We start from the raw sequence: 16685 nt of genomic DNA, 5'->3' as shown, positions 1-16685 counted from the left end.
TTTGTTTCCATATTTAATAGGTACGCGCCACATAATGACACGAACACAGCAACTCAAAGGAGACTTGGAAAGCATAAACAAAATAAGAAAGCTTTAAACGTGAACAGAACAGAATGAAGCTGCATACCATAAGCCTGTTGGGATTTGCACCAATCACGACATGGTTTGTAAAAGGACAATTAGATGAAAAGGCATTATGATCAATCACATCATAGTCTACCTCTTCCAAAAAAACATCATTATGTACAATCTATGATCCAAGAAAAATAATTTTTTGTTTTAAATAAAGAGGTTCAAGATTGATTCTTTGCCATGTACAAAAAAAAACAAAAAAAAAACACAATATTAAATATCTTATACTGATCCAGAGATTATTAATTAATGCGTTTTTATGGACAAGGCCAGGAGAAGCTGTGGCCAAGGTTAGCATGACAAACACAGGCCTGCCTTCTGCCTGCCTAACCAAAAACTTCGAAGATTACTCGTCCCGCAAGTCAAGGTTGGTGCCATTTAATCAGAATCTCTTTTAAAGGCAGTGTCCAAGCAGGGCATGCTGCGTTCAAGGCAAGAATTGTTAAACAAACCACGTTGGATTGCATCATGTGACTCTCCGCACAGATCATGTTGGACGCTGCTGGGTAAAAATCTCAACTGGTGCCCCAGGAGGAGCTCGAAGATGGCACGCAGCAGCAGGATTTCAACTACACATTTACCTTGTTGTGCTATTACATTTGAAAATAAAAAGGTGGTTTTCTTCATATAAGTACCAACTATTTAAGACATGCAAATAAGGCAAAGTAACTGCTCCTCTTCCCTTCAAGAAGTCCTCCCGCCTCTCAACCTCCTTTTTACTATTCTTTCACTGCTCCAATTATTCTCACCTTCATTTGGTGGTTGGTTGGGGAAAGTTTTTGGCCAACTCTTTCACAAACCAGGTGGCTATCCTAAAGTTCGACTGATTTGGGTTGGAATTTGTTCCCTTGTTCAGGGTTTCAGTGATAACTTGCCTCAGCCTCATGAAAGACACCGCAGGTTCTTTAACGTCCGCCAACTAATGCTGGCAGACTGGACACCCAGCTTAATGTCCATCCGAGGTACGTCACAATTTGTGAAGCCATCCTGACTGTGAAGCACCAATTCGACAGTTTATAGTCGGGTCTGCAATTGAATGCAGACTAGGTAAGTGCATGACCTCTTCACCATCCTATAAAACCAACCACCAAAACTACCCCATCCTTCATTTTATTTTCTTCGACCTTTTCTCAATAAAAGATTCTCTCCCTTTAGCATCCCCTTCCCCTCACTTTCCTTCACGGATATTAATAAATAAATAAATGCATGTCAATTCCCGTCATGCCCCAAAATGCATTTAGATATCGGCTATAATATAAATATTTCATATGCAGTCTGTGGCTACTGGTCGCATCATTGCTAGGAGGGCAGCTGTGCCACTGATGCAGTGCCCCATTCCCAGTACACTGGTACTGGTCTACCTGGTGGTACTTAACGGCACGACAGAGGTTCAAACAAGACCCTAAGATCTTAAGCCAGCCACCTCAATGATTAATCCAATACCAGGCTTAATATCAGCTATAAAATATAAACAATAATACTGATATAAGTAAGGAATTTAAACAATTCAAGAATGGTCTTGCCTTTAATATCCCTAATAAATCCACTAAAGACTAATGAAGAATCACTTTTCTCTTCCAAGGGCCAACCCCTGCTGTGGGGGAAAAATGGCCTCTAAAGGCGGTTACCTTCCAAGGAAAAGAAGCATAACTTAAACGAAAATAACAAGGTAATATAGCCTGGTGTTGGCTTAGTGGTTAGGGTGCCGGCTTGGGATCCTAGGATCCTGGGTTCGAATCCCGGTCGATCGCTGAATTAACGCCAGGGGGTTGACTCAGCCTGTCATCCTTCCGAGGTCGGCAAATTGAGTACCAGCTTGCTGGGATGAATGATCACGGTGTGTACCCAGATTTAGAATAGGTACACCGTATCCTTGAGCATCGTAAGAGCGTGACCAAGGGTTGGCGCCAGGAAGGGCATCTGGCCATAAAAACATTGCCTCAAACAGGGAACCATGATTGTCATGGGGCCCGCAAGGCTAACCCCTGCTCTAGCGGGGAAAAATGGCCTTAAAACGATCATTCATTCATTCATTCATTCATAGAAGCATGCAGACGGCATAACTTAACAATCAGGAAAAGTCTTTGACGTTTGTTGCTTTTAACGGCACATTTCTGCATATGGGGATAACTCGAGAAAAAAAACCCCAATGATGATTAGATGATGTAAATTTAATGAATGCCTATTTAAAAGAGTTACTGCATTTCATAATCTAAATTCGAAAGAGATATCTTTCAATTCAGCAAGGACCAGTTGTGGATTTGCAATTTCTAAGCACTTAACTATCCTGCGAAAGAGCCAGGAGGGCATTTGTCGGACATGTTGTTTTGGGGAGTAGGGAAGGGGGGGAGCAAGAGGGGGTTTACAAGGGGCAGGAATGTGTCTCCCTCTAAATGGTAAATGAAGATTATGACAACAAAATAATTAGAAAAAGTAGGAAAGTGTATAATTGATTTAGAACTGCCAATCGTTCCCTTTGGGGTTTTAAAATATTCACAAAACAATTCAAAATGCAATACCATGCACCCACACACCCAGGGTGTACCTAAGACTAACACAGAAGCCCGAGGGCAATAACGTTGAGCAAAGGCACAGCAACAATCTCAAAACTTAGGGTATTCAGTTCAAGGTAGCATCAATGTGAGAGAAAGAATGGATAATTCCACGACATTAATATTGTACCCCAATGAGACGTATACCTGTATTTACCTTTCTGCATCACACCACCCCCTATTCATGAAACATGATGGGGCTACCATGGCTGTTATTTAGACCAGAAAGAGTTCATGAGGCAAGGCCTGGTTTGACACAAAATATCGAAAGTGCACAAACCATGAGTTTTTTAACACTTTAAAAAAAAAACATCACCGCACGTGACAACACTTACCAGGTTTGCATTGTTGGTGTTCGAATCGTCTTCTGGGAAGGGCACGTACAGAGCAAGCGCCAGGCAGTTGGCAAAGATGGTCATGAGGATCAGGATGTCGAAGGGTCTGATGTATTGGGTTAAAGAATACTCAAAGAAAGTTGATCCCAGAATATTCTGGAATAGCAGCTGACAAACTTACATTCTGATGTTATATAATACTACAATCGAACTTGCATTATGTGGCCAGATTCCCATGTATTGACTGGCATTTGGTAATGTTAAATAAACCTCTCTTATGTACAATTGTACAGTTTCTCTGTTGTGTTTTTGCTTTACGTACTCAGGAACTCAGGGAAAGTTGTATGCTGCATGTGTGAGAAGTGTTATGATTTATGGGAGCGAGACATGGGTAATGAACGTAGAGCAGCAAAGGCTGGAAAGGGTGGAAATGCGAATGGTTCGGTGGATGAGTGGAGTATCGTTGAGAGAGAGGAAGACAAATGATGAATTGCGAAAGATGATGGGAATAGAGCCTGTGATTGATGCTGTGAAGAGGAACAGGTTGAGATGGTTTGGTCATGTGTTGAGGAAGGATGAAAGTGACTGGTTGAGAAGAGTGATGGAAATGAATGTAGAAGGAAGTAGAGGACGGGGAAGACTGAGAAAGACTTGGCTAAAGATGGTGGAAGAAGAAATGCGGGCAAGGGGGTTAACAAGGAGAGATGCAGAAAATATGGCAAAATGGAGAAGATTGTCATGGGGACCGCAAGGCTAACGCCCGCTCTAGCAGGGAAAATGGCCTTAAAACGCCTGTTGTACAACATGCCGTTGTGTTTGTTCTCCCCCTAAAATTTCCATTCATGCCCTCCATCTTGACTGTTCATCCTTTAACCCTAACTCAAATTCCAACCCTTCTCCTGCTGTTGCTCACGCGTTATTACAGCCATTCCCAATTGCATCGGCATGGTCATCATGGCACATTCGCAATGAGCATGGCGCGCTTGCACCGTCCGGTGGATCCACTGCTGTAAATCGTGAAAACTCGTGTGCGCTTCGTCAAGCCGAGCGGACGCGCTTCATGTGGCAAACGCGTCTGTCTTGATCGCTCGGGCACGGGTGGCTATGAGAGGGTGGGGGTTTGTAAGATGGTATTCACATGGGGAATTAGGGGTTAATTATTTGGAGATTGAGGAAAACATGAGAATGAGGCCGAAGAAGAAGAAATGGGGTTGGAGTGATTGAGATTGGTGAAAAGTGGACTGGAGGGAGTGGGAGTGGGGAAATAAAATTGTGGCATCAGTTATGGCACAGGAGTGGAATGAGCATGATCACGGAATGACTTTTGAGGTTAAGGGCACAGGAGCAGGGTTGGAAGGTATGAGAAGGTAAGAAGTTTTTTTGAAGAGTGGTGGAGGGCTGGGAGAGGTGGGATGATGGAAATGCAGATACCGATGAAAGAATGGGGTGAGGTGAAGTTTGCATGTTGTGGAGGAGAAGGTTGGGGAGGGAAAGGGGTGTTTTGATTGAGATGAACAGTGGAGGAAGGGATGAGCACTGGAGACTAGAGAACTGGGGTGTGCAGAACTAGGAAGAAGAGTATTCGGGAGTTTTGTGAAGCGGATACTTCCATTCAACGATTCCAATGCACACCCGTCGCAATGGATTCCGCAGCGACAGGCAGAAAAGAGCGCGAGCCGGACGATTGGCCGCCGCGACTTGGCCCTGCTTCTTGGACTTGGCGGGTGGAGGCCTCTTCCTGGCCCCAGGCTCGGTGCCCACCGCGCTCCAGATGCCCAGCACAGGCGGCGTGGCGGGCGGTGCGGCACTCATGGCCTTGGCTAATCGAGCGGCTTGGATCGCGGCTTCCCAGGAGAGGCTCGCAGCGGCACCCGGATAGCGGAGCACGGTGCTCGCTTCAGCAACAGTTCCTGCTGAGGATGAGGCAGCGGGATGGGAGTCGAACCGGCCCCGCGCATCACTCACACCTGCTGGGGAGAGCAATGAAACGGGCAGGGAAAAGAGAAAGTCGGATGAGGGATGAGCTGGAGAGAGAGAGAGAGAGTGAGGAGGATGAAGAATGAACTAGAGAGAAGGGTTTAGATGAATGAGCTGGGAAGAGGAGGTTGGATGAGGAATTAGCAGGAAGATACAGAAGGATGAATAAGGAAAGAGGTTTGTATGGTGGATGGTGTATTCAATTCATAGAGGTTATAATGGTCCATAGACATATAGGGATCAACGTGCAGACGACACTTCTCAAGTCCCGCAAACCCTTTGATCCAGCACGTAAGGGGTTAAGGACGCTGCGCAACCGTCGTACCTGCCGGGCTGCGCTGCTTTAATGACGGCGCTTCGAGAGTACAAGACCATCGAGGCACAGGGCGACCGCCGGCACCCTGTGGGCACGATGCCGTGGCCGAGGTTCCGGGTGAAACCGACCCGAGCGGTGCAGCGCAACTGGACCGGCCCCCGAAGCGGGAAAAAAAGGAGTTGGGAAGAAAAATGGCCGGATTCACTGGGGACAATAAATGCTTCCTAGCGTGGCGTCTGTGCTTCTCCCCCAATAATCTTCATTCAAAATGCACGACTTGTTCGATGTGATGCGCCCGTTCCTCAGTTAACCCAAAGAGCCATCGACACCGTTCTAACAATCTCCACGATGGATGCACCTTTTTCGGTATAAAACCTCACGATACGTGCACCAAACACCACCGGTCTACGTGGGCCGTGCCCGACGAACACCGAACGGACTACAATAAATACTTACCGTGGCGACCGCCTGCGACTCTGAGCATCCCAGCAATTGGATCAGATGTGGCGGAGCGTCGTCTGCAGCGGGAGCTCAGCCGCCGGTTCGCTGGTGGACATCGCGACGGCTCCAACACGAGTCCAAACGGTACAAAAAGGAAGTCTTGGTGCGTCCAATCTCTGGAGGGCTTGCGTTTTCTGTTACTCAAGAGACGTGTGCTGTCGTTCCTTCGTCCTCTCTATCTCTCTCTCTCTTTCTCTTTGCCGACGTTTTGGCGGGTGGGGGGTAAAGGGGGTCAAGACGCTCGTGTGCGACGTGATTTTCGGACTTATTGAAATAACTAGACGTGCTCCCCTAGTGGCTGCTCCTATCCTTGTCGTTCCTTGAAAGAAGGAAGATACTATACAGTACATAATTTTATTCCCCTTCCTTCATTCTCTCACAAGGCCAATTGGCAAAATAAATAAATACTTCCCCCTTTTAATTTGGAATGTTTGACCATCACTGGTTTTACAGGCAATGGGATGGACCCAACAGGTCAGTTGTACATGACAATCTGCAATTACCCCGACACCTCCACCCCCCCACCCTCCTCATATCCTCTAGAAACGGTTTACAATAATATTTCTTCATAATAATATACTTGTCCATGCGTTTAGAGTCAGTGCAATCAATCACCTAGCTGTGAGCCATTGGGCTACATTAAAACAGACATTCGGAAGAAATAGAGGCCGTTTCATGACCTCCACAAGCTTGCTCAATGGAAACCCTACAGGAAATCCCACCTAACCTCATGGAATTGTCAGTAAACTTTCATCCTTTGATTTGTTCAATGAAGTTCTTTGAACAATCCACAGTCCAACTCTACTAATCTTTGCACTACTGAAGATACATCATATAAAGTACCAGGTCTCATCTATCTATATATATAAAAGAAAGTTTTTGTTTGTTTGTTTGTCTGCGCAAGCTAATCTCTTGAACGGTGAAAGATAGGAAGAATCCTCCAATACAAAAAATGTCGAGACGGGCCCCGGGAAGATTTTAGGCTAGGTGGCGAGGCCGGTCGAGGCCCACCCACCTTGGCCGGGCTGGGCCCATTTCACAATTAAAAGCTGAGCTGAATTATAGTAGTCAATCTTCTACGGCCGCGAGTAAAAGCTGAATTATAGTAGTAAATGCATTCAAAAAGAACCAAAAATGTCGGGACGGGCCCCGGGAAAGTTATACGCTAGGTGGCGAGGTCGGTCGAGGCCCACCTCGGCCGGGCTGGGCCCATTTCGCAATTAAAAGCTGAGCTGAATTATGGTAGTCAATCTTCGACGGCCGCAAGTAAAAGCTGAATTATAGTAGCAAATTCATTCAAAAAGAACTAAAAATGTCGGGACGGGCCTCGGGAAGGTTATAGGCTAGGTGGCGAGGCCGGCTGAGGCTGCTTCGGCCGAGCTGGGCCCATTTCACAATTAAAAGCTTAGCTGAATTATGGTAGTCAATCTTCTACGGCTGCGAGTAAAAGCTGAATTATAGTAGCAAATTCATTCAAAAAGAACTAAAAATGTCGGGACAGGCCCCGGGAAGGTTATAGGCTAGGTGGCGAGGCCGGGCGAGGCCTGCCGAGGCCGCTTCGGCCGAGCTGGGCCCATTTCCCAAGTAAAAGCTGAGCTGAATTATAGAAGTCAATCTTCTACGGCTGCGAGTAAAAGCTGAATTTATAGTAGTTAATTCATTCAAAAAGAACTAAAAATGTAGGGACAGGCCCCGGGAAGGTTATAGGCTAGGTGGCGAGGCCTGTCGAGGCCGCTTCGGTCGGGCTGGGCCCATTTCGCAATTAAAAGCTGAGCTGGATTATAGTAGTCAATCTTCTACGGCCGCGAGTAAAAGCTGAATTATAGTAGTAAATTAATTCAAAAAGAACCCGGGCAACGCCGGGTGCTTTCGGCTAGTTTCCTATAATGAGGATTTCAATGAAAGCCCCCCCATCCCAGAACCAAATGTTACACTAGGTGGTTATAATTTGCCACAGGTCATTTAATTGTTGAGCAACTGTCGGTTTTCCTTTTTGAGGAGACTATGCTATGCAGGGCACCCATAACCATCCAGCCCTTGGAGATAAAATGCCTGAAACGGGATAGTGGAAGAAGATACATCTCATTAAGAGAAAAGGCACAATTCTCGAGAAGGTTGGGACAGACAGACAATGCTTGATTATATTAGCTCACCTGGAATGAAGTTTAGGGGAGCTTATGGGATGGTGCATCGTCTGTCCGTCAGTCCGTAAACACTTGCAACTTCTTCTCCAAAACCGCTGATGGGATTTTGACCAAATTTGGCACAAATGATATTTGTTGTGTTGTGACTAAAGCTTGTTCACGGCATTAACATAAAACGAGGTATAAGGGGGGTCTACCAGGGGTCAAAGTGGATCCAGGTTTGACCCCCCAAAAATAGGTATTTGCTTTTTCCTTTGAAACTACAAACATTATTTCGATGAAACTTGACCACAACCTTCATCACCCGTGATGTACCGAAGTTTGTCACGCCACGAAGAAAATTGAAGTCGAAGGGGATGTATGGGGAGTTAAAGTGGGTCCAGGTTTGACCCCCCAAAATAGGTGTTTGCTTTCTTCTCAGAAACTACAAAAGCAATTCCGATGAAACTTCACCACAACCTTCACCACTCGTGATGTACCAAAGTTTGTTCACGGCATTAAAAATATCTGCCCCTTTGGGTGTTTACGGGGGGTTGCCCCCCAGAAAAGGGTTGTTTTTTTTTGTATACAGAATCGAGGCTCGTGAAAGAGCTAACATTTATTTCACAAACAAATCAAACAGACAAACAAAATATATAAAAAGAAGGAGCGGAAGACAAGATGGGGAGAGAAGAGGAAGCACACAAACACAACATTTGAGAGCAGGGAGATGTGTGGGAGGGAGAGGGCTTGGGGGGAGGAGGTGTGGGAAGGGGGGGGGGGGTGGGAGAAGTATAAAACACAACGACACCAAGGACTTCCAGTAAAGAAGTTGGTATTTCAAAAAAGTGGATTTGGGGTGAAATTAGCGGGGGTAGAAAAGATCAAGGTTTTGGATGGGGGAAGATCAGAGATGGTGGTGAACAGCTGTTTTAAAGACCTGGAGGGTGGAGTGGGGTTGAAGAGAGTGAGGGAGTCTTTTGGTTCTTTGGGTCTTCGGGGTATTTGGGTCTTTGGTGTCCATTGGGTCTTTTCAGTCCTTTAGGTCTTCAGGTTTTGTAGGTATTTGGAGTCCATCGGGTCTTCGGGGGTTTTTCAGTTAAGTAATTTAACTGACTCGCAAGTGGAGAGAGATAAAGGACTTATTGGGAGAGGACGTGGTCGGAGGACTTGAGGGGGTGAGCGCATTGTGAGCACTTGGGAGAATTTACGAGCCGGACTTTGAAGGAGAACTTGACTCGCATCACTCGCTTTGAGGCATTGAACTGTAACTCGCCATCGTATAACGTAAGCGCCAGAGGAGAGGAAGAAGAGGCGTTGAGTACACGGCTGCAGCCAGACGCGCCGGTGTTGAATAGCGCCTACTTCAGCCACGCGAGTAAACGCGGTAATAGCCTGCCAGTGATTAACCGCCAGAGCCCACACCCTACCGTTCGCCCCGTAATAACCCTGTGCGTACAAGACGACATGCGGAGAGCTCCTGCCTTCTCTTCTTACCATCTGCACGGGACGAGCCGGAGACCGGAGGGAGCTGCACGGGAGCCATTCCTGGACGCGGACCATCACCCTGCAGCTGCAAGCCCTGTGTGAGTGTGTATGTGTGAGATGGGCCCGTTTGTCCTGGGTATTAAGTTAAGACTGTATAAGGCTGCACTGTGTCCCCTTTTTCTGGAATCATTGTATAGTGTAAATAAATCTGTTCTTCCTTTTTCCAATTCGACCGCTTTTGTGATTTATCCATTGACTAAGCGTGGCACGAATAAGATCGCTAGAACCGGGTTCACCATATAAACGGCACGGAAACGTGTACGCACCGCTCGGCGTCTCAACACGCGTGGTTCGGGCGGGGCTTATTTCCTCGTTTCCGGGCAGCGCAAGCAATTAGGTAATAGCGAACTTTAGTCCTAATACCCTATTTCACGCTGTCCGGGAGGGACGTCATAGGTCCCGGGCCCCATCAGGCCAGTCAAAGACAAGGGGACTAATCCCCTCTTGGTAAGGGGAGAAGGCCGGCGTCGAGATCCACAACACTCCCCCCAAAATAGGTATGTTTTTCTTTGTTTAAAGTCTTATGATTATGTTAGTATGATTCTATGACCTGTTTTCTAGCAACCATTGAAATTGGTTTAAAATACCTTTAATCAGTGTAGTATACTGTTTATTCTACCAGGTGAGCGCCAGGGGTATTACCCCTATGTTTACAATACACGACAGCAAATAAAGGTGCATACAATCGATCAATTTGCAGCAGGAAAACATGTGGATGTGGTGGCTTTGGTTTGGTTCTCATTGAATGCTTTTTCATGCTAAGGTTTGGTGTGTGTGTGTGTGTGTGTGTGTGTGTGTGTGTGTGTGTGTGTGTGTGTGTGTGTGTGTGTGTGTGTGTGTAGGGTGAGTCAAAAGTAGCGCCCAATTTCTGTTTATATATATATATATATATATATATATATATATATATATATATATATATATATATATATATATACATACATATATATATATATATATATATATATATATACATACATATATATATATATATATATATATATATATATATATATATATATATATATATATATATATATATATATATATATGTATATATATATATATATATATATATATATATATATATATATATATATATATATATATATATATTGTTGCGGATATGGGATTTGGCCTCCATCCATATCCGCTTGTAAATATTCCCCTATTTCCCCAATACTCCCCAACTATCCCCAATCCCCCATTCCCTAGTCCCATGGTCTGTAAACAACACTCTGTAGCCCCGACCTTCCCCTTTTTCCCCCATTAAATGTCGTGCCCAGGTTCACCGCATCTCACGTAGACAACTATAGGACATCTTGCTAGTTATTCTTAGTCTATGTCAGTTAAGGACTCGTTTCCATTAATTCTGACTCTTCGTTGCACCAGAATGTGATTGTATGGCACCGTTAGTAAGTTTAGGACCTCCCAATACCTCCCCGCATCTCTTCCTCATGGAACAACAACACCAACAACAACAACAGCGGCGGCGGCGCGGCGGCGGCGCGGGGAGTGTGCGTCCTCACTCCGGCTTGGTTAGCCGCCATTGAACATGTGCTCCGACGGGGTTACCACGCAGGGGCTCACTGTCAGCTCCTCGTCAAGGGCGGAGCCCGGTAACCCCCCGCACCCAATAAGAAGCGGCGGACCGATTCCATCTGGGGCGGAGCTAACGAGCCGAGGGCGTGTCACCCCCCGCTGGACATGCGCAGGAAGACGGAGGTGACGTCAGATGCGCCTCAGCTACGGAGAAGAAAGGACGCCACCTCCTAGCGCTGAGAAATACCTCCCGGCATCTCGGGACCGGACCGGGTCGATTCTGCCCCTGAGCCAAGGTGCACCTTGAGCTATCGACTGCCTGCCCTTCCTTGCCATCAATCCCCGTGTAAGTCAGTCTTGTCCCGTTTGTCTGTGGTCTGTCGGGGCTAAGATAAGACTGTGTCTAAGTGCCCATCTTGCTGTGCTTTACCTCTTGCCGTGTAATCTAACCGTTCTGCATAACCAATATTATATCCTCCTCCGGAGGTCTTGAGAACTGTACCCCTTGTGTCGTTGCCTTAATCCCAGCCGTTGTGTCCTTTCCTTCATTGATCTAGCGTAGCGCGATTCGGCCAACGTTCGAGTGTAATCGGGTAAACTGTGCGAACACGGCGGCCATTCCGCTCGGCCCATCATAACATCTAAGTCGTGTCCGTAACAATTGGTGTCGAGGAGTGAGATTGGACCCGAGCGCGTTAAACGCGCTCGAAACTATAACGGCGAAATTTGATTGTGTTTTACAAAAATAAAAACCCGAATTTTGAAAGTCGCGCTATGGCAGATCAAGACGGCTGGGTTCCGGTAGAGGAGAGTGAGGCAGGGTCGATCCAGGACCAAATTGAGGGACATGAGGAGAGCGAAGCAGTGAGGGTGGCAGGGTCGCAAAATGGCGGCCTCACGCACGAGGTTGCGGGCGCGCAAAATGGCGCCTCGCACATAGCTACGGCGGCCGCACCCGCTGCACAAGTGGGAGGGATGGCCCAAATGCAGGCCCTCATGGAGCAATTTATGGTGCAAATGCAGGCGTCCCTCAAACTGCAGAGTGAGCAATTGGGGGTAATGGGGAACCGGATGGATGCTCAGGGTGAGCGATTGGAGGGCCAAATGGGGTCCAATAGCGAGAAATTGAGGGAGGACATGGGGGCCAATAGCCAACGGTTAGAACAAAGGATGGGGTCCAATAGCGAGAAATTGAGGGAGGACATGGGGTCCAATAGCGAGAAATTGAGGGAGGACATGGGGTCCAATAGCGAGAAATTGAGGGAGGACATGGGGGCCCAGATCGGGGGGTTAGGGAGTAGAATAGAGGGATTAGACAATAGATTAGGGGAAATACAGGAGGGGTTAATGGGGGTAGAAAACAGAATGGCCGTTCAGGAGAATCAAATGGAAGGGATGAAAAAGGGGTTAGAGGGGTTAGAAAACAGTATGGAAGGCAAATTGAGGGACATGAGGGACCAAGCGGAAAGGGAAGTTAAACAAATGGGGCAGCAGATAGAGGGGGTCAGAATGGGGGTAGAAACTAAACTGGATGCTCACAGGGAGGAAATGGAGCAGATGAGGGTGGCATCTGGGCAGGAGATGCAAGTGATGGGAGAGGAGATCAGAAGAGGTGTGAGTGAGGAGGTCGGAGGAGTGCGCGAGGAGGTGAGGCACTGTAAGGAGCGCATGGAGAAGGAGGTGAGAAAGGGGACTGTAAAGTTACAAGGGGGCATAGAGGACCTGACGCAGGAGGTGGAACAGCTGACGGTGGGACAGACTGAGTTAGTGGAGCAGGTACAAAGGAACACTGCGGTACTAGGAGGGTTAAAAGCGACACAGAAAGAACTAAAAGACGACTTGATAGCGACGAAGAGGGAATGTCAGATGGTACGTGAGGGACTGACAACGAGGTTGGACGAGGTGACAGAGGTAATGGAGACGAAGGACCGGCAGGTGAGGACGCACATGGAAACGGTCAAGGTAGCCTTAGAGGACGAACTTGAGGAGACGCACCGGGGAATAAAAGAGGTGAAGCAGAAATTAGAAGAAGTGGAAGAAGGGGTGAGCGAAATTAAGAAGCGACGGAGAGGGGGATAAGAAAGAGATAAAAGAGGAGATAAAAGAATTGGTCCGAAGTCTGTGTTCGGATCGTGATGATGTGCTCATTAACCGGATGAGGGATTCGCAGGTGATGGAGGAGAAGCGAAGAGGAAGAGGACCCGGTGTAAGTGGTGACCAATATGGTCGTGCGTATGATGCGCCAGGTGATTTAATGAGCTTGGGGGTCGAGATGGACCCGGGTGTTCGTGAGAGGCCGTTGGTGAAGTGTGCGACAGGTCTGGTGTGCGAAAAAAGAGGTGTGCGAGAAAGTCCGACTCTGGGGTGTGTGAGGAAAAAGCGCGTGCCAAGGAGTGAGGGTGCTGGCGAGAGTGAGTCGGTCGTAGCGCGTGTGCGAGGGAGCACATGGAAGCGCGGTGTGGTAAGTGTTACAGAGGGTGTGACGGGAGAGTGTGCACAAGAGTGTGCGCGAGAAAGGTGTGTGACGGACAGGTGCATGGGGAAAGAGTGCGCTGTCAAAGGCAAGGAAGAATGCACGCCTGTGGTGAGTGTTACAGAGGGTGTGACGGGAGAGTGTGCGCAAGAGTGTGCGCGAGAAAGGTGTGTAACGGACAGGTGCATGAGGAAAGAGTGCGCTGTCGGGAGTAAGGGTGAGTGCGTTGTCAAGAGTGGAGGTGAGAGTAGTAAGAGTGACACGGAGCGTGAGTTGGTTGTGACAGGTGAGAAAGGAAGCACACCTGGAATGGTAGAGCGTGTGTGGGAATGCACACTTGAATTGGTCGTGAGGCACGTGGTTGGGTGTGCGAGTGAGGGCACACCTGTGATTGTCACAGAGGAGGTGACCGAGGAGGGGGCGCGAAGAGGTGTGTTGGTGAGGTGTGCGACCAACGAATGTGTGCCAAAGTGTTCGGTGGTCAGGTGTGTGACCAAGGCTGGGAGTGGAATGAGTGTACCTGGGTGTGTTAGAGAAGGTACGACGAGGAGCATGGAAACGGCTGGATGTATGAGCACGAAAGGGGTAGCGTATGCTTGTAAGCATCCAGGTGAGGCATCGACGGTAACCGGGTTAGAGGTTAGAGCGACTTTTAGCCGAATCGGGCCCTCGGTGCGTGCCGGGCCTCGCTTTGAACGGCCGCGTCCGTGCTCCACTAGGCGGAGCGGGCAGCCCGATAGGAAGGGTCGTCATGGCGACCACTTTTTGTTGAGGCATTCCGGCAGGTTGAGATCGGGCCATGGGATGGCTCCGTGCCGAGATGGTGCGTGGGATCTCGGCACGGGTAAGCCCCCGTCCCTGCACCGAATGCCGGACGCATCCAGCCGCTGGCACGGAACAACCCGCATTCATTGCTCGGTTTTACGAAGCCGGGCTTTGGACGGGAATTGGCGCACCGAGAGGCATTAGTGAGTAGACTGTGTGATGAGGATAGTGTTTTGGCCCCGAAATTAGAGAAAAACAAAATTTGATGATTGGCAAAGGATTGGCAGTAATGATTGGCAGATGATGGGTAGTGATTGGCAAATTTTTGATTTGTTGAAATTTGATGTGCAAAATTGGTAGTGGGAGATGCCCGATGTGGTGGGATGGCAACTCTGTCATCCCTCACAAAAGGGGGGCAAATGCGCAATAGATTATGGGGTGTATGGCAGTGAAAACTAGCCCGGGTGGGTTAGGTTATATTGTAGGGATCTAGCGAAGATGACATTAGGTAACGTTAAGGTTAGAAAGTGACTGATACCTGTAGAGGGGACGCAGGTAGATTAGTATGGATGATAATGACAAGGGAGCGCAATAGTTTAAAGGGACGACTGGGAAGCGCAAGTTTCAGAGGGGAGTAGTTAGATGAGATGATGCTGTGTGAGAACTGGACAGGTGTGAGGAGCAGTGTATGAGTAGTGAGTGTTGTGGATCAGCGCGAATGCGCTTGGGGAGAGAAGGGTGCAGGTGGCACCAGGTGTGAGAGCACAGGTGTGCGAGTACAGGTGTGTGGAATACATGGAGTAAGTGGTACGGAGTGGTGTGCATGGTGCGAAGGTGTGGATGGGGGAAGAGTGGACCCCTTTCACGAGTACCCGGGGCGGGTAGTGTAAGTGTTAGGTAGAGGGTATAGGTAAATTGTGGTTGGATATTGGCATTTGTGGTGCGGTTGCAGAATGGTATTGTGGATGGGTGCATTAGTGTTGTGGAAATGGCTGGGCGTGTAGCCTGTTAGTGTGTGTAGTTGGTTGGGCACTCCACCACTGTGAGGATGTCGGCCAGGTGAGGCCGCAGGTGGGCTCTGGGAGCCGTTAGTGTCAGTGGGGCCCGAGGATCCGGAGGACGGACCCGGGTAGCCCAGTGCCAGAGAGGGCACCGAGTGGGGAGAGCGCCAGAGGGCCTTCCCCAGGTAGTTAGGTTAGGGTAAGGAGCAGGTAAGCTCGGAGGCAACTGCAGTGGTGGAGGTGTGCAGGTGGGTAGACCTGCTGGGAGAGCTACACGTCGCAGCCCAGAAATTGTGCGAGGCACCGGGAGATGAATCGGGGGAGTGAGACCCCAAATTGAGAAGCACCACAGTTTGGTCAATGGGAATTGGTTTTTAGAACCCATAGTGTAAGTTGGCCAATGGATTGGCAGGGAAAGACCCCGGGTAATGTAAAGTTGTTAAAGTCATTTAGGAAATAGTTAGGATTGATGAACCTGTCGCACCATACGCAGCCACTTACCTGAGGTGATGATGATGACTCCACACCTGTGTTCCTGTGTTCTGTGTTGCAGGAAATGAGAATTGCTGTTGGATTGGTGAGACGCATCACGACGTGGATGAGACATTGGGGTGATTCCATCTCTCCCTCCTTAGGAGGGACTGATGATGAATTGGTGATGGCAAATTTTGATGTTGAGTTGGAGATGGCAAATTTTGATGAGAGTTGGAAATGGCAAATTTGATTGGTTAGGAGGGAGAGAAGATGGATTTGGTTTATGGGAGGAACGGGGAAGACAGTAGGGACGTTTGTTGATTTGTAAAGTAGATGTTTATGGGTGGTGTTGTGTTTTGTGGATACAGTAAGGGGTAAGGGAGGGGCAATGTAGGTTACCTGGTGGGGGGGGGGGGCGTACGGTAGGAACGTACCTGTCTCACCTGGTTCCCATGTGCCCCCAGTGTGCATCACCTTGTATTGCGTGCACTTTTGCGCCCTTACCACCTTACTCACTTGTCTTCTTCTTTTGTCTCCCACCTCCGAGGATCTGGCTTTGGGGCAGAGAGAGAGGAGAGAGAGGTGCTGGCTCCGCAGTTGTGGGCCTGTACTTTCGCTGCTTGCTGCCTGGATCGATACACCATATGGACCGCAATGTTTGTGGCCGCCCACCATGGACCGCAGTTCTTTTGCGGGCAAGCACCACCCGTTGATGGACCTATGGGTCAACGTGGCACCTATGCCATACAGGTGAACCACTAATAGTTGGCCCCCTGACGGCCACAATTCAGAAATGGACGCGGTTGGCGCCTTTCTTTATTTTTAAAGAAGCCAGAACACCAAGTGGGCTCCAAGGCAAGACCAGCGGCAGAACATCGGCCGGCTGCGACACCACCGGTGATTTATGAACACTTTATTGGTGCACCGGATGGTGCTGACTGTACAT

The 16685-nt window shown here is 48.3% G+C and overlaps 2 protein-coding genes across 2 annotated transcripts in view; both read right to left on the bottom strand.

Moving 5' to 3' along the window:
- Positions 1-16685, bottom strand: part of LOC144892601 (uncharacterized) — a 1198808-nt gene that overhangs the window by 247497 nt on the left and 934626 nt on the right. The gene's annotated exons all lie outside the window — the stretch shown is intronic.
- LOC137429749 (voltage-dependent L-type calcium channel subunit alpha-1D) overlaps positions 1-16685 on the bottom strand; it is a 519508-nt gene that overhangs the window by 428295 nt on the left and 74528 nt on the right. The window contains exons 2-3 of the mRNA XM_078779833.1: positions 4626-4989; positions 3020-3125 (exon numbers count right to left, since the gene is read on the bottom strand). Coding sequence (XP_078635959.1) covers positions 3020-3125; positions 4626-4989 — 470 coding nt within the window. The remainder of the gene's footprint in view (positions 1-3019; positions 3126-4625; positions 4990-16685) is intronic.

The sequence above is a fragment of the Myxine glutinosa genome, chromosome 6 (genome assembly GCF_964187855.1).
Source record: "Myxine glutinosa chromosome 6, kmMyxGlut1.1, whole genome shotgun sequence".
NCBI lineage: Eukaryota > Metazoa > Chordata > Myxini > Myxiniformes > Myxinidae > Myxine > Myxine glutinosa.
This window is presented reverse-complemented; position numbering and strand designations above follow the sequence as displayed.